The sequence below is a fragment of the Podarcis filfolensis genome, assembly GCF_964270895.1.
Source record: "Podarcis filfolensis genome assembly, chromosome: 10".
Taxonomy (NCBI): Eukaryota; Metazoa; Chordata; class Lepidosauria; order Squamata; family Lacertidae; genus Podarcis; species Podarcis filfolensis.
The window spans coordinates 40,763,059-40,791,023 of record NC_139612.1 but is presented as its reverse complement, the minus strand read 5'-3'; the positions used below and the strand labels follow the sequence as shown (position 1 = coordinate 40,791,023).

The 27,965-nt window shown below is 40.8% G+C and overlaps 1 protein-coding gene across 2 annotated transcripts; it reads right to left on the bottom strand.

Annotated features, from left to right (window-relative positions):
• Positions 1 to 692: 692 nt before the first annotated feature.
• Positions 693 to 27,965, bottom strand: NEDD1 (NEDD1 gamma-tubulin ring complex targeting factor). 2 transcript variants are annotated; one of them, XM_083573440.1, is made up of 16 exons: positions 27,720 to 27,965; positions 25,548 to 25,621; positions 25,035 to 25,181; positions 20,622 to 20,716; positions 17,250 to 17,366; positions 15,531 to 15,671; positions 12,031 to 12,260; positions 10,698 to 10,899; positions 9,951 to 10,140; positions 7,493 to 7,618; positions 7,105 to 7,152; positions 6,588 to 6,811; positions 5,927 to 6,074; positions 4,948 to 5,104; positions 2,226 to 2,292; positions 693 to 1,416 (listed from the first exon to the last, which is right to left on the bottom strand). In XM_083573440.1, the coding sequence occupies exons 3-16, from the start codon at positions 25,171 to 25,173 to the stop codon at positions 1,312 to 1,314; spliced, it is 1,989 nt and encodes a 662-aa protein (XP_083429566.1). In that variant the 5' UTR covers positions 25,174 to 25,181; positions 25,548 to 25,621; positions 27,720 to 27,965; the 3' UTR covers positions 693 to 1,311. The 2 variants fall into 2 exon arrangements, with proteins under 2 accessions (XP_083429566.1, XP_083429567.1); XM_083573441.1 differs by lacking the exon at positions 25,548 to 25,621 and having other exon boundaries at positions 27,720 to 27,956.

Sequence of the window (27,965 nt, the reverse complement as noted above, 5' to 3'; positions counted from 1 at the left end):
AAGAAATAATGGCGTCAGAGAACAGCAATGATAAGAAAACCAGGCTGCAAGGGTTGATCATTCCCTCCACCCAATCTAAAGCCCTTCCCAAGGCAAAAACTGCGTTGAAATGCTTAAGGCTGTTCCTTAATGATAATTCACTGAAGACAAGCCAAGTTTTGTGGTCAATTTGAGATGTTCATGATAATCTTACAGTGCAATTCTATAGACATGTCTACCTAGAAGTCAGTCTCATTAAGCTTAATGGGACTGACTTCGATGAAGGCTGGCATTACTGCAGTCTTAGCAGCAATGACTGTTCAAAATGTTGGCAGGGCACAGGGCAACAACTTTTCATTTTAAAAAATTAGTTTGCCTACTGTCTGAACAGGCTGCATGTGAACCACAAAGTAAGTACTCAATTTACAATGCAAAAATGGTAATATGAAGCCAGATAAAAGTATGCCAAGAGAGTTTAAACCTGTAATCAATCCATTACATTTAAGACAAGAGTCAAATAGGAATATGAGTTTGATTTTCTGCTCTGGACTAGTCATACAATGGTAAATATATCTTTTCCAACCACAACTGCAGACTGGGTAAAAACACAGATGTTTTTATGACTCTTAGGACTGCACTAGACCTGTGCTAAAAAGAGAGCTTGAGGACCAAGCTGAAAGTCAGAAACAGAGGACTGGTATTAGTCAAGCATGTTTATGCAACTTTACAAATTGTTTATTCAGTCGGAACAAATTATCAGTATGCCATTAAATTATGTAAATATGCAACTCAGTTGTAACAAAAATCTAAGATTGCATCCTACACCTACAAAGTAACATTTATAGGAAAACATCAGTAGCAAAAGAGAATATACAATAAAAACTGCATGTGAAACATTTTTGTTTTTTCTAGCCAAAGGAAACAAACCAAGACATTGTCATAGAAGTCTTCATTGCAAAAAAAATAACTGAAATGCATAATAAATTTATCAGAACAAAGCAATTCTTATACAAAATACATTTCCTATTTAGTTTCCCTTTATAAAAAGGCACTTTGTTTATAGCTAAAATTGATTAATACTCTTGTTAAGCCTCTCTTTATAACCAATGTATTTCAAGTTTTCCATAAAAACCCTTTGATATAAACATTATTAGTGCATATTTTTGTATTAATCAGTTAACTATTGCCTTTTCTATTTTAAAATAAGGTTCTTTAGTGCTGGAAAAAACACTGAGTTTACACATACTACTTAAGTGTCAGACATATGACATCAGTGTGCCATAGCACAATAAAAAAAATTCAACTCATTTTCCTTGCATGAACACGGACTTTTTAGAAGTGGGCTTGCAATCTTTTATTTTCCTCACGTAATCTCTCAATTTCAGCTACTAAGCCGTCGTTTACAGAATATCTTTCAAGTAAGGCATGCATTTCATTCTAGAGGGGAAAAGAACAGAACATTGCATTACTAGAGAAAAAGATTTTCAAACCCGACTATGCATTTTTATATAGAATACTAATGTTGGAATCAAGGTGGTCAGAAGATATTGGCCCCAGTTCACATGCCATAGCAAGCCACAGGCTGAAATAAACTCTGGTTTAGTGTGATTGAGTAGTATGCTCATATACGCTACTCAACTGCACCCACCTTGTTCCTCTGCCCCCCCCCCTTTGCAAAACCACACAGAGTGGCTGGCTTAGCATTACATGTGAACAAGTGCTCATGGGTTCTCTCTCTCCAAACTACAAGAAGGAACATTCTCTGGTTTGTGTCTGACATTGGCAAAGGGTGGGTGCAACTGAGCAGTGTACATGGTAAACAATCGTTTTTCAGACTATGGCTTATTGTGACATGCAAACTGGGCCACTGTAATTTTTCCACAGAAAGATATCCATCCATCCATCCCCTTTGAAAATTTGAAGTCAATCACCAAGAATGTAGGAAGTCTGTCTCAAGCACTACTTTCTCAGCAAAGCAATCTAGTTTCCCTTCCACCCCAAGTATGTGATATTACACTCATCAGACAGTACTATTCTGTGCCCAGCTTTTAAGAATCAACAGATTGCAAGTTAGTTTGCAGTGTCACTTAGCAAAAATTATAGTATTCCAAACCTAGCAAACCGAGGTTATCAATAATCTCATTGCTCTTTCTAGGATCTTAAAATGAACAAGCAATCCAGAGTAGGGTTTTCAGCTGAAATGCTTTTAAAACATCTGCACATTTCTGTATATATATTATACATACCAGCTGCACATGAAATTGTTTGATCATCTCCACTTGCAAATTCACAATGTCACGATGGCAGGCTTCCCTGAAGAAACAAATACCAAACTTGTTCGCAAGTTTACCCATTTCTCTTTGGTTCTTAAATTAAAGGTGATTTTCAGGACAAGACTAAACATCTTATCCTACCCTACCCTAAATTCAACAATAATGTGTATCTTTATCGGACCCCCCAAGAACTAACCTGACATTAGGGAAAGCATAGCTCCTTCATAGCAATTAATTTCCAGTACAGTGGTACCTCGGGTTATGAACTTAATTCGTTCTGGAGGTCCGTTCTTAACCTGAAACTGTTCTTAACCTAAGGTACCATTTTAGCTAATGGGGCCTCCCGCTGCCGCTGCGCCATTTCTGTTCTCATCCTGAAGTAAAGTTCTTAACCCGAGGTACTACTTCCAGGTTAGCAGAGTCTGTAACCTGAAGTGTCTGTAACCTGAGGTACCACTGTTCTGGGTTCTTAATGAGTCATAGGATCACAGAATTATAGAGTTCAAAGTGACCCCAAGGGTCATCTAGTCATCTAAGGTTAAGGGCACAATTGAAATATCTGATATTTCATTATTTTTGATGCACCAGCTATGGTCTGGTGCAACAGAGAGGCCCATATTGGACTCAGTGCCACAGCTTGCCAGTAGCTAGACTGGCTTGATAGCCAGTAGATTCTTGAGTAGCTTAGCTCCACTCCCATCCTGCCTCGAAACACCCCATTTCAGAGATATGCACCAGCTGCCACTAGTAACTTCCATCCACCCACAATTTACAAGGGAGCACACGGAACGTCCATGCTTGGGCAGAGGGGCACCATCAACTTAAATGCCTTCCAGCATAACAGATCAGGGGTTTGGATTACCACTCAGTAATGACATAGACTCTGTTTGCTATAAAAAGGTAAAGGACCCCTGACAGTTATGTCCAGTCGCAGACGACTCTGGGGTTGAAGCACTAATCTTGCTTTACAGGCCGAGGGAGCCAGCGTTTGACCGCAGACAGTTTTTCTGGGTCATGTGGCCAGCATGACTAAGCCGCTTCTGGTGCAATGGAACAGCGAAACCAGAGCAGCAGACAGAAATGCTGTTTACCTTCCTGCTGGAGCGGTACCTATCTATCTACTTGCACTTTTTGGCGTGCTTTCAAACTGCTAGGTTAGCAGGAGCTGGGACCGAGAGTCGCGGCGATTCAAACCACTGACCTTCTGATCAGCAAGCCCAAGAGGCTCAGTGGTTTAGACCACAGCGCCACCTACGCCCCTTTCTGTTTGCTATAGACTATGGTAAACGGAATAGAGACAAACTTTGGAAGTGAAGTACAAAGTACTAGAACCCCCTCCTCCCTCTGCTTTTTTTTACAAGTCACTCCTTCTAGCCAAGAGGCAATGGCCAGTTTCACAACACCAGGCGCAAGCAGAATGCTCTGCTATAAGCAAAAGCTAAACAAGGCTAGTAATAAGAACAGAAAAGGAGAAGTCTGATGACAACCCAAGTAGTATTAGTCAACCAATACTGAAAATGTACTATTTCAGATTCCAGGAAATGAAACACACTGAGTGTTTTTTGCCATAAAATTTATTTTATTATAAATTGGGAAAATGTAATTGCTCCAGATGCACATTGGAACAGCTTCCAACAAACATTCTTCATTTACAATAAAAGCTTCATGATATGTGCCTACAAATGCACCTGTAAACTGTTGCTCTGTGGCAGATTGTATTTACTCGAGATGAAGAGAATCTAAGCCATTTTCTGGCTGTTTAAAATGTGCAAGAGCAGCACACTCCAGGGGCTTTGTGAATTAACTTACCAACTTCTTGAATTAATTCATACAGAAGTTTGATTATGTCCTGATTGAGTTGTACTACAATAACACACTGAAATGTAGTGGGGTTTTTTGCTCATAAACAAGTAACAAGGCTAAGAAAAGATATAGTGATGTCATAGAACGTCACAATGACAAGAGAAGCACTTAAGACACAAATCCAGAGCTAACCCCATTGCTTTCTTAAAACCACTCACAGACAATTAGCTTTCCTGGGGCAGAAAGAATGCTGAAGTGTATATTTGGTAGATATATTAATTTGATCTATTTCTGATGTGATGCTGAAATGCCAGCCAATTTTATAGCACCCTGCTAACCTTTTCTTTTTTAAGTCGGAGTTGCAGAGGCCCATGCCACCCACAGACTATGAAGAACGAAGCCAGTAATTTGGAGCATTCATATTCACCACAGGGTTGTTGTCAAAACAGCATACTTGAGGCAGGCTTGCAATGCAGCCCAGAGTTAATACCGCAGGTCAGAGGAAGGGAGAGGCTGGTTCAGAGTCTGCCAAAATTCTCCCATACCTCTCAGGTTGCAGCAAAGGTCACCTTATCCTCTCAAACCTCATCCCTGGCCAAATCTAGTACTTGACTGCATGAAGCTCATGCTCTATTGACTTGCATGGGAACTGGACACACTTTTAAATATTCATAAACAAAGAAGATGTACCTTAAGACAGACCCAAGCTAGAGCTGAGATTAGTGCCTTTGATGTGTCTTCTGTTTCTTCAAACACACACCGTCAGCCACAAGTAACCCACACACTCCAGAGATACACTGCAACATCTCGTTGTCGGGCTAAAGTTATTATTTTGCTCAGGCTTTATAAAAACTGATAACTATAGTCAAAGTGTCGATACAACTCAACTTACCTGAAGTTATCCAGAGTTTCTTGTATCATATTCTGAATGAAATGAATTTGAACGGATGATAAAGGTGCATTCAATCTGCTGCTTCCAAGAGTGTCTGCTATTTTTTCCGATAGCGAATTGGCAACTCCAGCAGTAACCGAAGAAGTTATCTTTGAAGCTATGCAAAGTAAAGTATGAGCATTTCATTTTAACTTGGGGCAAGAAAAGGGGACCCAAAAAGATACAGACAACTGCTATATAAACAGGCAAGACGGGCACACCACAGCACACAAGTCACATTATTTCTAATCACCACCTATATTGATGAAATGAAAACGTAAGTTATTGACTGTTCATAAGTGCTGGGATTTAAGAATTTAAAAGCAGGCGCATGACTGGAAATGTGATTGAAGTGCCGGAGTGATTGAAGACCATTCCCGGAAAATTACGCAAACTAATTGGCAGAGTACACCATGCGCACAAAGACAGAAACATTAGATTATGCTACATTTTTATTCAGTACAAAAAAAATTTTTTCCTTCCAGTAGCACCTTAAAGACCAACTAAGTTAGTTCTTGGTATGAGCTTTCGTGTGCATGCACACTTCTTCAGATACACTGAAACAGAAGTTGCCAGATCCTTCTATATAGTGAGAAGGTGGGGAGGGGTATTACTCAGAAGGGTGGTGGGAATGGGTGGTTGGCAGATAGCTGTGATGAGCCTGTTGACGAATCTTAACGACTGCAATAGGTCTTACAGGAAAAAGCAAGGGGTGAGAAGGTGAAAAATGGCTTTGTCATGTATAATGAGATAAGAATCCAATGTCTTTGTTCAGACCAGGTCTCTCCATGGTTTTAAGTTTTATTCAGTAGTACATCATAAATTTTATATATTAAAAAAATATTTAGAGACTGTTGCACTCCCATTACATTCACCTAGGATGCCAAGTCATTAGCCAGTTGATTATGTTCCATAACAGAAAGGTGAGATTTAGACCTACTTGCTGAGGTAGGACCGTTCACTGGTGATTCATAGGTCAGTTGTGCCTGAAGGTTCTTAATAAGCCTCTCTCGGGGATCAGGACTCCTGATTATGTTGGCCAACGGGGAGGTATTCATATTTGTAAACTCAGAGCCGGAGGAACTCAACTTTGTACAGAAGGGGGAAAATAAATGTGAAAGCCAACACAGCCCCACAAATATAAACATTTCTTGCCTGATAAGTAGTACACTCAGTCATGTGCTGGGCCCTTTGGGACAATCAAAATCAGCACTATCTAGCAACAACAAAAGCTGTTTAAAGATGGGAGAAAGCTTATTATCTCAATCCACCCCAAGCTGCAGCTTCTAGGAGTCACAGGTGAGAGCTGAGTGCAGAGTGGAGACCAAAGGTAGATAAACTACCCCTGAAGAAGCATGACGTGTCCCCTGCCAGAAGCACTATCCCTCTCCTAACACCCCAAAACTGAAAGGGGGTGGGGGGAATTTGCATGCATTATGGAGCTCCTAATCTCATGACTATGGTTAGGAAGCAAACAGCCCAAGCCTAGAAGGCACTACTATCCAACATGTGCATGTTTCTACGCAGCAAAAAGCAGAAACAGCAAACAAAAATGCAAGGCGGACAGCTCAAGTCACAGGCAATTAGAATTACAGCATTACCTGTTTGAAATGTTCTCTGGACTCTTGTCTTCCATGATTAGTTTTCTTAGCATCAACATCTGGATTCTCATCATCCTCTTTGATAGGAGAGCCAACAAATATATTAAGTGGACTAGAATGCACTACTTGTGGGCCAGATCCTACTGGATTTTTTCTTACAGGCAATGCAGTGCTGAACTGGGAAAGAAAATCCAGACTGGAAAGGTAAGGTTGAAAATCCATACCTAGAATGAAAGGCAAAGTCACACACTTGTGTATTTTTTATTATTTTAGTCATTTCATTTCCATACCACTTTATATTTTAAAGGATTATATATTTGTACTGTTTGAACCAAGAATGTTTCCTGAACACAGGTTTAGCATGCACAGTGTAGCAAATATTACACCCCACGCCCCAGTTTGTTTTTACTTACCTTCATTTATTGCTACTTATTCTGATTTCCTGTAGCATTAAACCAATTTAGTGTCAGGCTGGGCCCTCAAGAGATACTAAAAATGTACTACAGTAAGTGCTTACCATCACTCTTTCCGGGAACATCTTCACTTGTTTTACAAACTGCAACATCTATAGGACAAAGCAATAAATACTGACTGTAAAAAAGGGAGGGAAATCCTATACTGGTAGAATCTGAGTAACAGCTCTACCTGATCTTTTGTTCAAACAGTAAACAATTACTGCTTAATTTTTTTTAATACAATAGGCATGGTTTGGGGATTATCACTGACCACTATCTAAAAAGGCACCTTATTAATTTGGCTATAATATTTTATTTTATTTTAATAGCATATGCTCCATATAGGATGGGCATGACTGCAATAATTAAGGGTCTTAACTGCAGGATGTAATAGGATGGAGTCCTTTCCAGCACATGTATCTATACAATCTTTTTACAATGTCAACTTACCATCTCGAAGTGGAGAGAACAAGTCACCTAAACTATTTCTCCCCAAATCATCAGCTGGATTAGAAGTATTCCCATGATCAATTTCTTTGGAAGGAATTACATCCAAACTGCAGCTGCGTGGGAATCCTAGAAGAGGAACACATCCATTTTCCTGAATAAGAGTCATTTTAAATGACAAATTAAGCTTACTTCACAAAATCTATTAGACACCAGCACTTTCTAGTTCCATAAGCAACATAAATGTTTATGCATAGAAGAGTCCTACAGGAAGAACAAGACAAGTTCAGCCTGGGTATTTAAGCACCCTAAAAGAAGCTTTAAAAAGGTAGAAGGCTGCCAATAAATAAACTGGAAACAAGTCCCATAGGAACCAATAGAATTTGGTTCTGAGGGAAGATGTCAAGGATTTGGAAAGAAGTAAAAGCTACTGCCATTATCAATAAGCCTCTGACAACAGGTCTAGCAAACACACTAAGGTACAACAAAACCTGTTGTCTTATCACATTAACTGTGTGGACAATAAAATTACTCAGCAGCACCCTATCCTCCAAAACTGCGATAAGAGGATTCCGCCTTAAGCTTTAATGCTAGCATTACCTAGCAATAAAGATAGCTTTACTTCAATTTGGCACCCAAAGTGCTTGACAGAACTCCCACTCACGTTTCCACAAGGAGGTGAACAGGTATGAACTCCATTCATCAAGACAGATTAAGCTGTCAGCTTGAGCTTAGTGAGAAAGCATCACACTTAATTGAATGTTTTATATGTACCGAAAAGGATCACAACATACAGATATTTTTAAAATGTTTTTATAAAATAGTTAAGATCTAGAATCACGTTCTTCATCTTTATTTCAGTCACTTCATCTTTATTTCAGTCACTTCATCTTTATTTCAGTCACAAAAAAAATTAAGTCAATCGCTAGCAACGATGAATGAACACATGGCTTGAGCTTTCCAAGTCTGTATTCTGGGTGCCCTTTGGGATGAACTCTGTCAAGAGAAGGGTAGGAAGAGTATAACCCTGGTCCTCTTGGCCCCCTCAGTGGCTTTCAGTGTTATCAACCATGGCGTCCTTCTGAATAAGCTGTCTGGTTCACTGTTGGAGATACTGTCTCACAGTGGTTCTACTGATACCTGGATAGCTGATTCCAAAAAGTGGTGCTAGAGGGGGCAGGATATTGCTGTACCCATTGCCAATTATGCTATGGGCTCCACGGGGATATTTTTATCCCCATGCTATTTAACATCTACAGTAAATGGCTCAAATAGATAATCCAGAGGTGAGGACTGAGGCATCACCAACAGGTGTACAACATGCAGTTTTCTCTCTCCTTTTCAACTAATCCAGGTGAGGCACTGGGTGTGCTGAGCCAATACCTGGGTATGGGAATGGAGCCAGGTTGCTTAGGTGATCTTCTCCAACCATATATGCCCTAAGACACCCTTCTCTGAATGCACCCCACCAAATGAGAGGAAGTGGGTGGCTACTGTAAGTATCTTAAATAAAGGAGAGTAATAGTATGACTGGCGCCCCAGTTGTGGAATATCCTCTACATAGGTGGTGGTAATAATAATAATTTTATTATTTATACCCCGCCCATCTGGCTGAGTTTCCCCAGCCACTCTAGGCGGCTACCAACAGAACATTAAACACAGAATAAAACTTCAAACATTAAAAACTTCCATAAATAGGGCTGCCTTCAGATGTCTTCTAAAAGTCAGATAGTAGTTTATTTCCTTGACATCTGATGGGAGGGCACTCCATAGGGCGGATGCCACTACCGACAAGGCCCTCTGCCTAGTTCCCTGTAACTTCACTTCTCGCAGTGAGGGAACCGCCAGAAGGCCCTCGGCGCTGGACCTGAGGTCACAGTGTTGAGCTTCTTTTTGGCACCAGGTAAAGACCTTATTTACTCAGTACTTTGGTCTGCAACATTTTAGGCCTGGGGGCACTTTTTAGAGATCTAGAACACTATTGTGGATACTTCAAAATGCCCTTTTCACAGAAGAAAAACTGGCAGTGTTTAAAATATCCCCACTCCAAGCCCAAAACAAACAAAACAGACCAAAAGAGCAGGTGCCATGAGCCAAACAACCCTTCCCCCACAAAACAAATTAAACATTTGGAGGAGCAGGAGGCCTTTGCAGGCACCAAACAGGGTGGCTGAATGTACCCACATATACCACACTGGGGAGCTCAGCTTTAGACTTTGGGTGCTCCTGTTTTCTCTGTTGCTGGATTTATTCCAATATTATAATAACTTGGTTTTAATTTTCTCTATATTGCATTTTTATATTTTAAGAATTTGTTTTTAAAAAAATGTATACCACCCAATAAACACTATAAGTAAAGAAATAAAATAAAGGACCAATTAAGCAATTCTTAAAATGGCAACAATCGGTATTTTCGTATTTCCCTCCTTCATGGTTCTCACAAGTGCTGGCATCTTTTTACCAGATTTATCCTGAATGGCATCAGCTCCTTTAACTTCAGCTGTTGGCAAGGATGGGGACAGGAACGTGGCAGGCATGTTAGGAGTAACGTTTTTGATCATGCCAGCATTCTGAATCCCTCCAGTATTGCTTGTTGTTTTGATATCAGATCTTTTGCAGGCCTGCTTAGTTAAGGATGACTTAAGGCTAGACTGAAACAGAAATAAGTTAGTCAGAAGTGCTCTACTCTGAAGGGGAAAAGGACAGTCAAGCACTAAGTTACAACTTTCTTCTAATGCTGCCTTCGATAGGATACGATAGTCGTACCTCTACTTTTGTATCCCTCCGGATATGTAAACTTTGGGTTGCAAACACGGCAAACCCAGAAATGTATACTTCTGCATGCACAAAAGCGGTCTGCGTGCAGACAACGCACATGCGCAGAAGCAGCACCTCCGGATACGGACTTTTCAGGTTGCGGACGGACCCCCGGAACAAATTAAGTTCATAGCTGGAGGGTCCAGTGTATTGGGAGCAGGGAGGGGGGGAATAGAGCACTCAAATAGATGTATGTTAAGTACACAGAGCCATCAAGCTTTGAAAAAAGGGTCAGTTGTATACAATTCTAACTACAATTACAATGGAAAAGTGATTCAGGGCTTAGTACAAACACGCCATCTTGTGTGCTTTGGCATATATTGATCATAATTAGGCACATTTTATTTCCGTTTTAACCTACACTTATACACTAAATGCACAAGACATTTACCCTTGAAAAGCTGTTAGAGCACTGTAGTGTTATGCATTTCACAGAGGTTTTGTGAGCACTGACTGATTTCACAGGTGCGGACAGTTTTCTTAGGTCATAATGGTATATCTTTCCACGAGAAGATCCAACCACCAAGGAAGTTCCTTCAGGCATGAATTCTACTGCAGTTAGAGGAGATTCTGCTACTAAAGTCTTCAGCTGCCTTTTTTGTGACGAAGAAACATGTTGAACACCCGAGAAGGGGGGGGGGGAGAGAAAGGACAGCCACAATTTTATTTACAGTTTCCAAAATAATAGTTATTTTTCATTAACTCTTCACTTAGCTGTTGGCCAGGTTAGACTAAAAGGTAGTGTCTGCCCCAATATTACTCAGTGGGCTTCACAGCCAAGCTAAGACTAAAACCCAAAGCCAACACTATTATACCACACTGTAATTTTAGTTCTGCTTATCTCCCAATGTTATGTTTAAGTTAATACAATACATAAAACTACATTCTTCTAGTAGATACACACATTCCCAGCTGCTAATGGATGTCCCCTTTTCTCAAACATGATAAGAATTCAAGTGTGTAGGTAGGATGGAAACTGCCAGTGTCAAACAGCTCCGTGTGGGACTGTCCCCCTTTCAAGTGTCCTCTTGTTCTTTGGAGGACTCAGGGCTCCCTCTGCTTTGGATGCCCAACTCTGGCAGGCCAAGGAAGGCAGAAGGAATACCCGCAATGAGTACATCCAGCCCAATGAAGAATTCTGGAGATCTTGAGAGCTTGCTCCCTATTTTACAAACTTTGGTTGGTCCTACTAAAGGTATTGCTCAACAGTGGGTTTTGGCATTTTCCCTGTGGCTCATATATTGGCTCTGCAGATGCAATAAAGAGACTGTTGCAAACTACAACTATTAAAATGTCAAAATGTCTCAATTTTAGACACCTCTCATGAAACGTGTGTGTACCAAATAAGAAAGCTTTCAAGTCAAGAGGACTCCATCAGCTTTAATATTCCTACAAGCAATTCAGTAACTAAGACAACCACACACAAACTGCTTTCCACCATTAAGAAGCACACTCCAAATATTACTTTCACAAAACCAAACCTTGTGGCACATTAAAAGTTCCATACCTAAGCATTTTTGTGAAGAAATGCTAATGTTCCAGTTGCCTCGATCAATTAAAAGGAGACCAAATCAAGCCTCAGTAGACTGGCTTTATTTTTATTTGTTTGTTGATCAGCAGTGCTTCACAAAATATACAATAGTATGCCATAAATTCCTTTTTATACCACTGAAAAGCACACAGAATTCTGTCAACAGATAATATTCTGACAAAGGTATACATACTTTTTACTTGTGGTGTCATAGAGAATGATTCTTTTATCCAGACCTACAGTTACAAGTAGCAGCTCACTGATGGGAGAAAAACAGATTTCATAAGCCGGAGCTTTATGAGCACTTTCGAAGTTATGATATGGGGCTTGACTGTTGACATCCCACAGAGTGACAGCCCCACTGTCGGAAACGCTACCCAATAATGCTTTCTTAAAGGGAGAATATTTCAAGTGCCGAATGGGCTGAAAAAGAAAGAAAACACATTTGCATATGTTAAAAGTGATGGCATGCTTTGCCAATGCATATATTTAAACTACAGTACTTGTGTACAGAAGGCTGATCACCGAAGAATTGATGCTTTTGAATTATGGTGCTGGAGGAGACTCTTGAGAGTCCCATGGACTGCAAGAAGATCAAACCTATCCATTCTGAAGGAAATCAGACTCCCTGGAAAAGACCCTGATGTTGGGAAAGATGGAGGGCACAAGGAGAAGGGAACGACAGAGGACGAGATGGTTGGACAGTGTTCTCAAAGCTACGAACATGAGTCTGACCAAACTGCGGGAGGCATTGGAAGACAGAAGTGCCTGGCGTGCTCTGGTCCATGGGGTCACAAAGAGTCGGACATGACTAAACGACTAAACAACAACTTGTGTACATTTTTTTAAAAAACCTCTTTGCTAATTAGTTGGCAAGAGGCTGCACCACTGGAATCCTAGTACTAGCCTTACCTTCAAATGCAGCAGTATCATCACTTACTTGCACAATTTTTAGGTCTTTGCCATCCTTAACACCCAGTTACCGTAGGTGAAATCTGGCAATAAAGCCTAATCTATTGGGGGAGCAGGGAATTGGAGGGGAAAAACAGCACACCCCTGCTACTCGTTTTGTGGTACAGTGGCAGTTTCAGCACACTGTAACAAAACAGCGAGTGACTGTCTTTGCAGCAGGAGCAGTCATAAAAATATATTTAAAAATGGGGTGAGCACAAAAGTATTCGTGAAAATATCAGCCCCCAATTTCGAGTCAACTCTCTGAAGTGCTCATGCAGTGCAGTTCCCCACCACAAAAGAGATTGAATTTGACATGGTACCTAGTAGTGAGAAACAGAAAAAGTAACACCTAGAAACCCTTTAAGTGAGCATCAGCACTGATACATCTTTATTACAAGAACAGCCATTTCAGATGTTTAGTCAGCAAGTCTGCCATCTAGGCCTCACTGGAGTGACATGCAATTAAAATTTAACAACTTTTCCAAGCTCGGCATTTTTGCAGTAACAATAGAAACTTGAATCCTGACAAAGTGCCAAGCTTTTTAAGTCTCAACCATTAAGAGTTTTCAAGAGTGGAGCTGTGATTCAACAAGATACTTTAGACCTGAAATTGATGGAATAATGGGCTTTAAGTTGAGTGCATTCTTTGTTACTGTTAAGACTTTAAATAACTGTCCTAATTTCAAATCCATGACAATCTACTTTCAAAAACAATCCTTATGGGTTCCTTAATGTATTAGGCTTTTAGCATGCTCTGAATATACATTTTAAAACAATGCAACACGCAAAAGGCACAGGCATATAGGCAATAATAAGAAAACTTTTATTTGCCTTTCCTCCCTCCTCTCCCACAAGCCCCTTTGACGTGGTCTTTGTAGCTAGGAAAATATGCATCTTTGAGGAATCTGCTGCAGCTTCTCTCCATCCCCATGAAAGACTAACAAAGAAACATGTACCAACCAAGCCAGGTGATGACTATCAGGTATTTAAACTTCCAAAATAGATGTGAGGAAAAGAGAATGCCTGTTTAATAAGTCTGTTTAAACAATATTTAGAACAGGCCCTCTCTCTTGAATTAGGGGCAGGGGGAAAGCACCCAGGTTGCAGGAAAAAATTAAGCCACCCACTTTATGTCTCTTCCAAGGCTTTTCTAGCTTCTCAAACCCACTGCTTCCATTTGTCTCTCTCTTTCTTTTGTCCCGCATGACAGTTAAGTAAAATAACTCACTCAGGAAAAGAAATGTATAAATAGGTGGTAGTCAGAAAGAAATGAGATATTTTAATGCTTCTAACATTATCCCATACAAATAAAGGATTGCATTGTTTTCATTAGTGCTATATGGTTTATGTAATAGGCAATATTTAAACCCTGTTTTGCTATGCTACCATAAACCTATCCGACTTCACTGTAAATTACATTGCTCCCTATATTTTACATTAATATTCCTCAAGGTTTAAAGAGCAACCCAATCTTTCCTCAGCAGCATGTAGTGAAAAGCTACAAATGGCAAAGTAAATAGCAGGAAATAACAGTCAATGCAACTCAGCTGTAAGGTTTTCAGCATCTTATCACTGCAGCTCAGATCCTCCTCCTCCACCACCACCACCACCCTGCTTTCATTGCTTTGGTCTTTAACCCACAGCACGTTGTCCATCAATAACTGTCAGAGAGAGTTTCCCAAATAAGCCACACATAAAGCACAGCTATGACAACTTTATTAGCTCTGCAACGAGGTGGCTTTTTAAAAAAGAGCAAACTGACTATTAAGAAGAAGTTTGCATCAATATAACTGATGGATGATAACAATGAATCAAAAACAGAGCTTTTGAAAACTTGGCTTTTGCTTCCAATGAATACAATGGTACCATTTGCAACCCTCAGTATGTGTGACACTTAACTTGTCCAACCTGCTAGAAATTCTAATAAGAAAACCCAAGCACATTCATTAAAAAAAAATTTTTTTTATAGCTTTTCAACATCAGCACTGAAATGTGGCTATGACCAAGCTGTGCCAGCAATAAAACTATTCAAGGAGACAGCAAGGAGAAATGCAACCAGGCCCATGTTCACATTAATAGTTACTTGAGTTTTAAAATCTCAGATATTAACACTGCTATAAGCTGTTCTGAACCAATGGGAAAGAACAGGATATAAGTAAATTTATTTACTTATTTATTTTTAAAATCAAGAATAGGAGTAAAGGTTTCACCCTTAAAGTCCTATTTCCTTGCAAGGACTTGCAAGTCTATCCCAACTCCGATAACCCATTTTGCCATGACACATAAGTTCAATAAGATGTGCAGAAGATGATCAAGAGGTTGTGCCACATGAAAAGACCCAGTTCCACAGCAATCCACTGTGTAGCATGGACAAAGGTTCTACGTCAGAGATAGAGGAACTGCTTGTACACTATACTGCAGAAGTGGAAGGGTGGGGTGGGGGTTGGGCAGCTCAAGTTCAATACACAAGTTTAGCATGGGCTTCCTGAAATGCCAACAGCCAAATGCTATGCATTGTTACTCGGGGGGGGGGGAGTTTCACTGTATTCAACGTGACTTACTACCAGGTAGGTGTGCATAGGATTGCAGCCCAAGTATGGAAGTTATTGGGGGTACAGAACAGTTATCTGGTGGAGAGACAATTGGGTATAAATCTAATTGCAGATGGTTAGACCCAACCATCACTTGTATGACACACTGCAGCTGAACCATTGGAACCACATTCCACAGACACTTTACCTGACTGCTGCCAAAGCCAAATGGAGTGCTGGATAAATTCGTAGTAAGACTATGCAGGATAATTTCACCGCTCATAGACCCCGAAGCGATATAGCAATCATTCCAATTAAATGTTACAGAAGTTATTTCATCTCTGTGATCCTAAAGAAGATAAGAAAACGCAAATATCAGCCAGTTGCAATTGGTTTTATTGTTTTTTAAAAAGGTAGTTATCCTTTTAACCTCTCTTGTTCTGTCAGGTTTAAAGTAATACAAGTATTCAAGCCACACGGCATAATCCAGCTTTGTCTCTCTCACACTTTTAGGGCTTCACAAAACAGCAGCTGACAATGGACCCAGCTGACTTCCATGTGTTTGGTTATATTCTATTCCAGAAGCCTATCAGTTAAAAAGTTCATATTTAGATTTGTAACTGGCTCAATCTCCAAAGGCTGGTATCAAAAATTAAAAGACCCAGCAGGACTAAGACCCTGACCTGCACATCTAAGGGGGAAAGGCACAACTTTGTACAATGGGAAGATGGGCTAATCCCACAAATGAATCCCCCACATTAAGAATTGAATTGTTTCAATTGATTTTAATCTAGCATTTCTATATTGTTGCCACCTGCCCTGGGACCTTCTGCTGCAGGTCAGGTATGAAATCCAACAGACTGACAACTCTGGCAATGAAAAGCCAGCACATCAGGCAAAGCCTAGCCTAATCCAATGTTCCTCCTAACATGCAACTCCTTCACATGGTAGAGTATTCAAACTTGCAATAGCTGAACAGTTTGAGGCCACTATCTGAAGGATCACCATCTCCCATATGATCAAGCCAAAAATCACCCAGATATCTAATCTACCATCTGCCTACCCCTATTCTACAGTGATAGAAGTAGTGTTTTTAATAATAATGTATCCGTAGAAGACATTCATTCATACAGAGTTCATGTATTCAAAAGTTTCCCGGATTCAGTATACACAAAATGCTATTCCAATATAGCACAGTTACATCAACTGTTTCTACAACACATACAATTTTTGTTCAGCTATTTACCTAAGAACTGTCAGTCTTCCAGATAATCCTACATTTGCATACATATAAATGTCAAAGCATTATGTTTTCAGATAAAAGCTAGTTATTTAAGAGGAGCTTTATTGCCATTTGGCAACTATAAAGCTAGAAATCCTAAAATTAGCATTGAAACTAAATTCCATAATTATGGTGGCATAGGTATACAGGGATTATCAACAGATTAAAAGGATTAGCTGATTAAAAAAACAGAAAACTGTAGAAAATCACATTCAGGTTTGTTAACGGGTACGAAGCCAGAGTTCCCCATTTCAAACAGAACAGAAAACTGGCTTAATACAAGCAAGGAGCTTCGCAGTGAAGGCAGCACACAACACGAGGGGCAAGAGAAGTGGAGGGAGGGGAGAGCTCAGCCCCGACACTCATTGCCAACTTCACATAGCATGGTTTCTGAAAACTCAAATAATCACTCAGAGATACAATGTAATAAAATGACAGCTTGAAAATATTCCTTCTATAGCAACACAGTCCACAAAGCCTGCTGCTAGCACAGACACCTATGGTGATAGGAATTCAAAATTTTGAGTTGAAATTTGGGCTTTAAAGATCAGAACCCAAAGCTAGAGGGTTTGTTTTGAGGGGGGGTATTTTTTCAGAGTCATATTTAATAGACAAATAGATAAAACAGGAAGTGTTTTGTCTTACCTTAAGAGCTCGGTGAAGTTTTCTGAACTTTAAATCCCATATGTTAACAGTGCTATCCGCACCTCCACTTGCAATATACACTGAATTAGAACTCAAACTTATACAGGTTTGTTTTGCCTGGTTTGGGGGGGAATAAAAAGGGGGAAATCAACACAGTATCATTTGGGGGCCCTTGCAATAAAGTAGGATATGTTGTTGTTAAATGTGTATAGTTCTACTCATGGAATCCCTAACCAAACCCAGAGAAAGGTACAGTATTGAGGATGCGAATTTCACCAATTCATCTTTTCCCCTGCAGTCTCCAAAAAATCAGTCCAGAATGTTGGGAGACCCTCTGGAAGAAAGTGGAAGTGGGCATGACAATGGGAATCTAGAAAAACCACTTCCCATTTCCTCCAGGAGAAGCCTCTGCCTCCCATTCAAGAAATGGGCACTCTGTATTCAACCTGAGTTGGCAATCAAGGTCCATTAAAAACAATATTCTTATCCGGCTGTTTAATTTGGCAGGGTTCTAAAGCATGTGAGGAGGCTATGAATGTCGGGCAGGGTCTCCAATTCAGACATTCTGTGATGGGGACGAAACAGAGGCAGCGAGGCCAGTGAGCACAGACCCACTCTTCCCTCTGTGGGATTCATATTATGTTTAGGATTGAGTGCCTCAATGAAGTTTTGTTGTGCAAGTCAATGAAATATGGAGCACTCTATAGCCCTGTTTCTTGTTGCCCCTTATGTGATTAATACTACTGAAGGGTACAGCAGGGCCATGCCTTCTAGACTCCTCTACTGTGACTCCTTCCCATCACCCAGCCCTGCTGACGTCCATACGCTGGAGGGAAATGCCTGAAGCTGTGAGCCTGCAAGACATGCAAAGGTGCCCTGTGCAATTCAGAACCCTGAATATGTGGCAGAGAAAGTGGCTGGGGGTGACCCAACTGTCCCCATGACTGTTGATCATGTGAATATTAATAAAGAGTTAAAAGGGCAAATACTCTTCATCAATTACCGGTTAGAGAAAATGAAATTAGGGGAAAGTGGAAATGAGGAATTCACCATGTTTAGCTTGCACATAATTTGCAAACAGCATGCTTCAAAAGCTAACATACATAAAAAACAGATTCTACAATATTCCTTTTATGATTTTCTTTATCCCCAAGGGTGAGCAAGTATTGGCAAGATGTTGGAACACGGACTTAAGCATCATGAGAATTAATATGCAGTTACCTGTCTGTTTGCTCATTTAAGAGTGTATGCTACTTTGGGGTGGGAGGGCGTGGGGAATTTGGGGTGGCCAATCAAAGAAGCGGCAGGTTGCTTGCCTGAGGTAGTATATATTAACTAGCCAATACTAAACTTAACACTGTTGAGGCATCACTCACTCACTCCTTCCTCTGCACATTTCAAACTGTCTTCCAAGTTTTTCACATTGATACAAAGCTCCTTGGATTGAAAGCCCATGTTTGCATATAGGCACCTTTTAAAAACTTTTGTATAAAACTGAGATCATTGTACATGTGACAAAAAAGATCACAAGTAACATAACGATCTGAAAAACACTGGTGAGAGTGTTGATTGCTTATTTAAAGCTTAGAGAGAACATTTTATCAGTCTAAGGCCCTATGTCACCACAAACCAGAGGGTAGGAATGTTCTGTTGTTAATAATGGGCCGAGAACAGAAATTTATGTTCAGTCTCTCTCAAGACTCCCAGCCATGTTCATTAATGCATGTCTGGGTTTCATTAAAGTGGCTGCAATACAGCTAACAAAAGCCAATCAATACAAATACATTTTATGCACACCATATCACGTTATTCAGACACAACACTAAACAGTGATTTAACTTTATGAGAAACAGGTACAATGAGCCTCTTGTAATCCCTCTCTGGTACAGCTGTGTGGAATCTTTCACTTCCATTTTAGATTGACTGCAACTATCCATGATGTCCAAAGCCAGACAAACTGTGGCTAAGCTACAAGGCTGGTTTGTTTCAACTAAGCATAAGTGAGATTAGCCACAATTTGTTTAGGTTCAGCAGACAAGTTAAAAGGAAATTAATATGAAACACAAAATTCCTCCTCTTCGTCATGCTGGAAAAGAGCCAAGGGGGAACTCAAGAGCCAATGTTCACTGCAGCTCCTCCATGTAATGCTAAAGCAGGCATAGGCAAACTCAGCCCTCCAGATGTTTTGGGACTACAGTTCCCACCATCCCTGACCACTAGTCCTGTTAGCTAGGGATGATGGGAGTTGTAGTTCCAAAACATCTGGAGGGCTGAGTTTGCCTATGCCTGTGCTAAAGCACGGTTTAGAACAGGAGGAGTGCTGTCTTGTGGTCCTCTGGATTACAACTTCCATCATCTCTCACCATTGGCAATGATGGCTGAGGCTGCTGAGAATTGGGAGTGCAACAACATCTGGAGAGTCACAGATTAGTCACCCCTGCTTTAGAGTTGCATCCAAACAAAGTCAGCCTTTGTGGTCCTCACTCAAAGTTGTTAGCAAGCTATATTCTTTTTAGAATGGCAAATAAAATTCTCTCACTTCCGATTTCTTCCCAGTTTCCAGCCCAGCCCCAGTGAATATCTGAAATACCATTTCCCCTTTTTATTAATTTCCAGATTTTGTTCAGACAACATGTAACCCGCTTGCAAGTTAGCAATGTGCACTTGTAAAATTGCACTGCAATTTGGTCAATGAACATATGCACTCAGCAGCCTACAAGGGGAGTAAAAAGACATGTACCAAAGTCAGTTAGACTTTGGAAATCAGGAAGTCAGATGGAACAAAATGCAAGGCACAGTGAATTCAGTAAACAACAGAGTTGAGCATCCTTTTAACCCCATTTGTTTTAACACTGTACTTGTGGGGTTAGCATTCCAAATTGAAGCATACACAGAGGAATGTCAACTTTACTCAATTTTAAATTTGAGTAGCTCATTACAATACTGTATACAAATTACATGCACAAATGCTCTGGCCGAGGACTGTGTCATGTACGTTTGGTACAACTCCTTGGCTCGCATGAGTGTCAATTAAAGCTACAGAGGCAGTAGGCAATATGGCTTGTTTTTCAACTGGAAGCATTCTCCATTAAGACAATGGGACCTTTTGAAGTATTTTTTTTTTAGGATCACCCTGTGCTCCAGATATATACTTATGTATAACTACATTTTTTAAAATTTGTTATTTTGAAAGAGGGAATAGATGAAGTAACTGTAACTCCTGTGTCTATTCTGTCAATCCCATTGTGTTCAGTGGGGTTTACTCCAAGGTAAAGGTGCACTTATCCGCTGAACACAATGGGACTTGCTTCCAAGTAAACATACAAAAAGTCACACTCTATGGCTCTGAAGAAACAAGTCTGTTTTACTTACCCCTTCAGCTAGCTCAAAGAGTGGAACTGGTTTACCTTTACCATTTGAAATCACTATTTTATCACCAGCAGCAGAAGCAGTGACCAGAAAATTATCTGAAACAGGTGTCATGGAACATAGCACAAAGTTTATATAGTAGCTGAAAAGGGAAAAGTATTAATCCAAGCCCCTTAAACAACATATGCTAGCATAAAATTCAAAACAGAAAAATGTTGGTTCAAGTGTCTTTGTTAGTTTTTATATACTATGCAGTTTTGTTTAATGAAGAAAAGAAAGCAGAAATGAGAAAACATTCAAGTTTTGAGAGGATTTGTCCTTCCAAGAGATGAACTCAATGTTGCATCCATTTAACACAAGTTTATGGTTTTAAAAATACTCCTCCAACAGAGAAGTGCAACTTATTCCATGTCCAGTTTGTTCTACTTGCCCACAACTTCTATCCCCATTTCAAAGCAGTATTTGCTGCTAGTATTTTTGTGATTAAAAAATGTGTTTGCAAAAAGTAGTGATCCAATGCATTCTAAAGTTAGCTGTGTTAATGCTAAGCAGTGGAATTGCCAACCACAGATTGGGCATCTGATATCTCCAGATCTTCCGCCCAAGTTATTAACACTCAACTGAGTACACGTTCCACAAAATTACATCAAGACATTAAGCCAGAACCTGAACAGCAGCCTGTTGATGTAGAGAATGTTTATTTCTAACACCTCCCCCTTCACTTACATCCACCCACTTCAAACAAACACTATACAAGTGCAATAAAACCAAAGCAGATAAATACCCCTAAGTTTCAGTATCACACTGACTGCCACTGTTGAAGTCAGGATGGAATTCCTCCATATAAAACTTGCCAGCTGAAATCTGTACAGGGCTGTGTTGTTGTTGTTTTTTGCTTCTCTGCTTATTACAAGCCATCATCTGCTTGCGCTATACAGGTGTGCTTTAGAATACTCCCTTACCCACAAACAAGTGGTATGGGTTCCTTTACTTACACCTGCCCTGCTGCAGCAACACAAATTACATTATAAACAGTTAAACTGCTTAAGATTTTCAGGTATTACCAATCCTTTATTTTAAACAATTGTCACAAACAATGTGTCAAAGTGGCTTCTCAATGAAAGGTATGGCCTTTAGAAAAGAAGAAAAACCTATATGCCTAGGAACTTCTGCAGCCCACTACTTCAGGTGTGTACAAGGTAACTTTCATCTCTAACATTTAGCTGTCACTTTTAAGCAAAACAGAAAACGTCTAAGGAGATTTCCTTACTTAGCGCCATAGTACATTAGTACATTGCTTTCCATGCACTGAAGCTTGTCTAACTCAACACAGGATGACAAGCTGCTGTACCGTTGATCCCGAACAGCCAACAAGATCTACTTAATAGCTCAGACATCCCGAAGTAACTAAAGCCTTCAGCAATTAGAGGAACAGATGAATTCAAAGCAGCTTCTGCTGTGCTGAATGGCACCTACACACTGCAGGGCGGGGGGAGAAGCAAGAAGATCTAAGTTATTGGGTGACAGCTCTGGAAAAGCACAAGACTCCCTGACACAGAACACAGACTTATCAAAAATGGTATGTACTAGTGTCCCTTCTCAACGATACTATTTATTCTGGGAGATTTTCCTTTATATGACAGTTGTCAACTCAAGGAAAATTCAAGACCTAGAAAAATTAACACTTCAGTTATCATTATTGGTTTTCTTACATGCCTTTCACTATATGGTTCCAGGTCAATTTACAACAGTTCTAAAATACAGCATTGACATAAGAGGGTATTTTTTACTAATTCTTTTTCAGTAGAAATTACACTGCTAAATTTACTGTAACATCCAAAACCTACCTTCTTACAAACAGAAACATGTTGTGAATGACTAAGAAAGCCAAACATTATCCAAGCAAACCATTCTTGTGCTTGCCTGTATATAGTCCCATCTGCACTATCCCCTGACATCATTCTAATGATAAACACAGCAGGTAAGGCTCCATCAAACATCCAAGCAAGCATCTTCTAAGATGCATGCAATCAAATGTGCATGGTCAGAAAGATGCCTATGATACAGAAAAGAATGGAGTAGCTAGTATGAAAACTCACTATCCCTACCTAGGAAGCAGGGGACATTTAGCTACAATGAACTACTGGATTCAGCCATTTTGTACGAACAGCTGAACACCGCCATTACTAAGGGCTGGTTCACATATGCAAGTGAAATAACTTGATTTCTTATCATTTGGGGTAACTTTTAGCTGAACTAAGCTTTTGTTTCTATTAGATGTATATCCTCATCTGGTAAATGGGTTCAGAGTGGCTTACAGCATTTTCTAAATGTTAACAGCTCTGTTCCCAAAGGGCTCACAATCTAAAGAAATCTAACGGTTTGGAGGATAAAAGAGGTCAAACAAAATATAAATGACACTGTAGGCATAGCATATATTTTCTAAAAAGCAAACAGAACCATAAATAACCAATCCAATAAGCCACCCAGAAAACAGTACTTTTTTGCAGTCTCCTGCCAAATGCCTAATCAATGAAATGATACTGCATTAAGTAAACTGGCTAATGCATAGACCTCAGTCCCAGTTCCTCTGGGGCTCTGCCCAGGAGGAAAATGATTCCTTACTCTTTTCTTGGAAAAAGAAAATAAAAAGAATTCCTTAGGGTTAAGACATGACAGCCAGTGTGGTGCAGTGGTTACAGAGCGTTGGACTATGACCTAGAGACTCAGGTTCAAATCCCCCCTCAGCCATGCTCACCTTGGGCCAGTCACTGCCTCTCATCCTAACCCACCTCACAGAGTTGTTGTGGGGATTAAACAAGGAAGGGGAGAACAACGTACACCACCTTAAGCTCCTGGGGGGGGGCGGGGAGTGGATAAAAATACAAAAAATAAAGGTAATCCAAGCACCAAAATGTTTCAAGCAATGAGGCAATATGGAAATTCTGTGGCTTGGACTGGTGGCTTGTATACTTGTATACTGGTGGCTCATATACACATTGTGATCATGCAACAGTGGGACAGCACTATGGGTACAATGACATGCCACAGCTTCTGGACCATAAATGAAGCACCACACATGCTCATGATATGAAACCACAATAAGGAACTGCATTTGCAAAAATGGAACATCGTCCAACTTAAAATAAGGGGGGAGCCTCTGGACATATGCAGCTTCACTTGCACATAAAAAGGTAAAGGACCCCTGACCGTTAAGTGCAGTCGCAGATGACTCTGGGGTTGCGGTGGGGCCCTCATATTACAGAACATGGCCATATCTAGCACATCTGGAGAAAAAGCCCTGGTACTGCTTATTTACTCATCTTATATCCCTCCTGGAAAGAAGAAACAAATATGCATACTGCCTCAAGAAGAAAGACTGTGTAAGGACACTGCATACTCCTCCTTATTAGAGAAGTCAGGGATTCAACCTGGGACCTTCTGTACACAAAGCACATGTTCCACCACAGTCTTTCCCTTGAACAGTAGAGAAACAATGCAGCACTAATGGCAGCTGCTTCTAGGGTTGAGAACGAGAATATGTACACATATATAACCGTTCCTCCTCTGTGTCCTGGAGGAGAGGCATGAAGAGGAAAACAAGGGGAGGTATTTATAGCCACCTGTATCCAAGTGAAATCACAAGGAGGAAGATAGTTTAAACCAGGGGTCAGCAACCTAAGGCCCATGGGCCGGAAGCGGCCCGCGGAGGTCGTTTTACTGGCCCCTGAGCCGCCCACGCCCACTCTCATGCTGCACTAAACTAGCGCCGCGCACCACAGGGACTCGCTTCCGTGGCGCCGAAAATCGCATCTGCGCACATCACATCTGCGCAGACGCAAAAAATCCCGGGCATGCGCGCAATCCAGCCCATAGAGGGATCTCCGCAGGACCAATCCGGCCCAGGCAAGATAAACCTTGCTGACCCCTGGTTTAAACTAATCTGTTATTGAACCAAATTGCCAAGGCAGTCTGTAAGAAGTAAACCAAGTATAATCAAATGGAACATACACCTTTGAAATGCATTCCATATCCATACTCTGATAAAATTCAGCTTTTGCTCTTGAGCACATTTGTTCTCACATATGCTTGTTCACTCTCTCCGGAGGCCAGGGGTATTTGGAATTTTAAAGAACAAAGCTGACTTATTATTCATATTCTTTCAGTTGTTACAGCACAGATGCTATTTAGCGGATGATAGTTTATGAATGTGGATGCCCAAAATCCATGTAGATGCTGCTAGTATAGGTCATTAATTATATCAATTAAATCTCATTAGCGCTGCAAAAGTATCTGTGGCTTGTTTGTTTGTATTGAAGCACAGCTCACTGGCCCCAGAGACAAAACTAAAAATTGCCACTAAACAATGAGTGCTATAGCTCTAGATGTTGTGCTTCATGAAGTGGCAAAGGATACTGTTGCTGCCCCAGCATACAGAGCTAACTGGGTGTGATGAAGTATGGGGACTGAACTGTTCCACTACAGTTATGGATGAAGCGTCCCATATTTTAACATCATCATCTCCCGATGAAGCAAATCGGATGCTTTCCTGCATGGCTGCACCTGTAAGCAGAAAGAAGAAAATGCAGGTGAGATTGGTCATACCTATTAAAAATTATTCTAAATGACAAAATATTCTTTGTTATAATTGGCAGAAGTGTAAAGATAGGCAGGTTAATACAATAAGTTATGGAAAACATTTGAAGCCCAGACATTTCCTGTTCCTTATGTTCACAGCTAATTGTTTGAAAATTATCAGTTCAATTATGAAAATAAACACCTGTTTTGAAGTTCCATGTGAGACAAAATATAAAGTCAAAAGCAATTAAAATCATATGTTGAGATGCATTCTGAATTCATTCTGAATTATGAACATTCCAGGATTTATTTACTCAAGTATTTATTATTATTTACAGCATTTATACCCACCTTTCAGGCAAACAGACTCTCAGAGCAGCTTACAAAATCAGTTCTAAGGCAGGCCCTGCCCTTAGTCATACAATCTAAAAAGACACAACATGTCAGGAAAAAGGAATGGGGGAGAGGAAAGAAGAGAAGAGCAAGCTCTTAAATATTACCATCCTTAAAGCTGCAGCCAAGGTCAATGCTAGTTCTGGCTGCCTTATTTATTTAGTTTCTGGACTCCTCTTTACCACCAATGACCTTGGATGGTTTACATTAAAAAAAACCACAAAACACAACATTAGAGATTAAGAAGAACTAAAATCCATACCAGAATGGGCAGCAGCGGCAGTTACCAAAAACAAGTGCACCCAAAAGCCTTGATGAAGAGGTATGTCTTCATCTGGCAGTGAACTCTATTCAAAAATGTAGGTGCCCTGCTACATTTATCATAGAAGAGTTCCATAGCTGGGGTACCACTATAGAAACAGACCTGTCACAAGCCACAGCCCAATGTAGCACAGCTACTGCAGGATATATACTGAAGGGTATCTTATGTGGATCTTTCCTGTATCAATCTAATTTCCAGACTGTTAAGTCTGTGTTTCAGTAAAAACAAAGAATTGCCAATTTCCAACAATAATTATTCAGGACAAGCCTGGAAAAAAATATGTTGGCAAATCACATTTAAATTCTGATGCGTGTCCCACTAAATTGTAAGGCAGCAGACAAGTTCAGAAAGAAAATCCAGAAATTATCTGCTCCCCATGCACCTTATTATAGAATTTCTACCCGCTTGTATTGATTAAAGAGATTCAAAGGAGCTTACAAATAACTTTTTTAATTGCATCAATACACAGTAAAAACAACCCAACATTTACTAAAACCAGTATATAGTAAGAATAAGAACTTCAGTTGAAAAGCATTAAACTGCTGCTGACATCCACCTTATATCAGGTGATACTGGATCCCAAGGCACCAGTTGAAGACCAACAGCCTAGAGTTTATACATAGGGGTAGGAGCATTTATGAAGTTGCCCTAGAATTGCTACTTACCACCAGTTAACAGATAATGTGAAATTGGTGTGTGGGTGTCCACATTCAATATGAGACTACGAATGCCACTCCATTCACAAATGTGATTTTTGTGTGACAAAAAAATTGGATGGAGCAACACTTATGCTGCTGATGGGGGAGAAGCCGCAATGAACCTTCTTCCAACCTGCCTGCCTAGCTAGTTGCTCGCTCAGGGTCAAGCATTCAGTGGCAGTAACCTAGTTTATTCATTTGCCATAAGCTGGAGGGGAGAGTGCAGTTGCACTCAGGCCCTGCTTTCAGGCTTCCCATAAGCATCTGGACCGCCACTGTGACAGCAAGATGCTGAAGTAGACAGGCCTTGGGCCTGATCCACCAGGGCTTTTTCTTATGCTAAGAAACAATTTGATTGATATCCTATGCCCTTTTAAAATGTGTTGGGGAGGTTATGGGGTTGTTGTTTAAACTATTTTGATTATGTACTTTGTGGTTTTATATTCTGATTTCATCCTGTGAAATCCTGAGACCTGCGGGTACATATAGGGCAGTATACACCGGCTTTGTAAGAGATACTGTGGCAGTTCAAGAGCCGCTTTTGCTTACAGTGGTACCTCGGGTTAAGTACTTTATTCATTCCGGAGGTCCGTTCTTAACCTGAAACTGTTCTTAACCTGAAGCACCACTTTAGCTAATAGGGCCTCCTGCTGCCACCGCGCCACCGGAGCACGATTTCTGTTCTCATCCTGAAGCAAAGTTCTTAACCTGAGGTACTATTTCTGGGTTAGCGAAGTCTGTAACCTGAAGCGTCTGCAACCTGAAACGTATGTAACCTGAGGTACCACTGTAGTTCCAAGGGCAGCAACCTGAGGCAAAGGAGAAGGGGGGGGAGGAGGAGAAGGGCGGAGACATTCCCACCTCTCACTGGGGGCAAATAAAGCTGTTCCAGGTGGGTCAACCAGTTCAAAGGACAAAGGGTCCCTACACCCCTCAAGGCAAAACAAGCGCCCAATCCCAGCCAATCAGGGGCCTCTGTGTCCCAACAGGTGTCAAATTCTCGCCGAGGACCAGAGGGAGAACTCCGGCAGCTGTCAGGTAACCCGCCAGGGACCGCCCCCTCCCCCAAACCCCCACAACAACAGACCCCCCCCGCCTCCCCTTCCTCACCTCCCCGCTTGGCCGGGACGCCCCGCGTTAAGTCTTCTTTCTACCCCATGCGACTCATTTCCCCGGTCGCTGGGCAGAAGAGCCCCAAACTTTCGAAGCAGCAAGCCGCCGCTTTCGGTTTCTTTATCTCGTGAGGCAAAACGGGGCCGCTACAAGCGCAGCTTCCGCGCTCCTTACAACTTAGCGGCCCGTCCCAACATCCACCGCGGGACTGGGCTCGCTACCCCCCCTCCCGCCGGTCAGCGA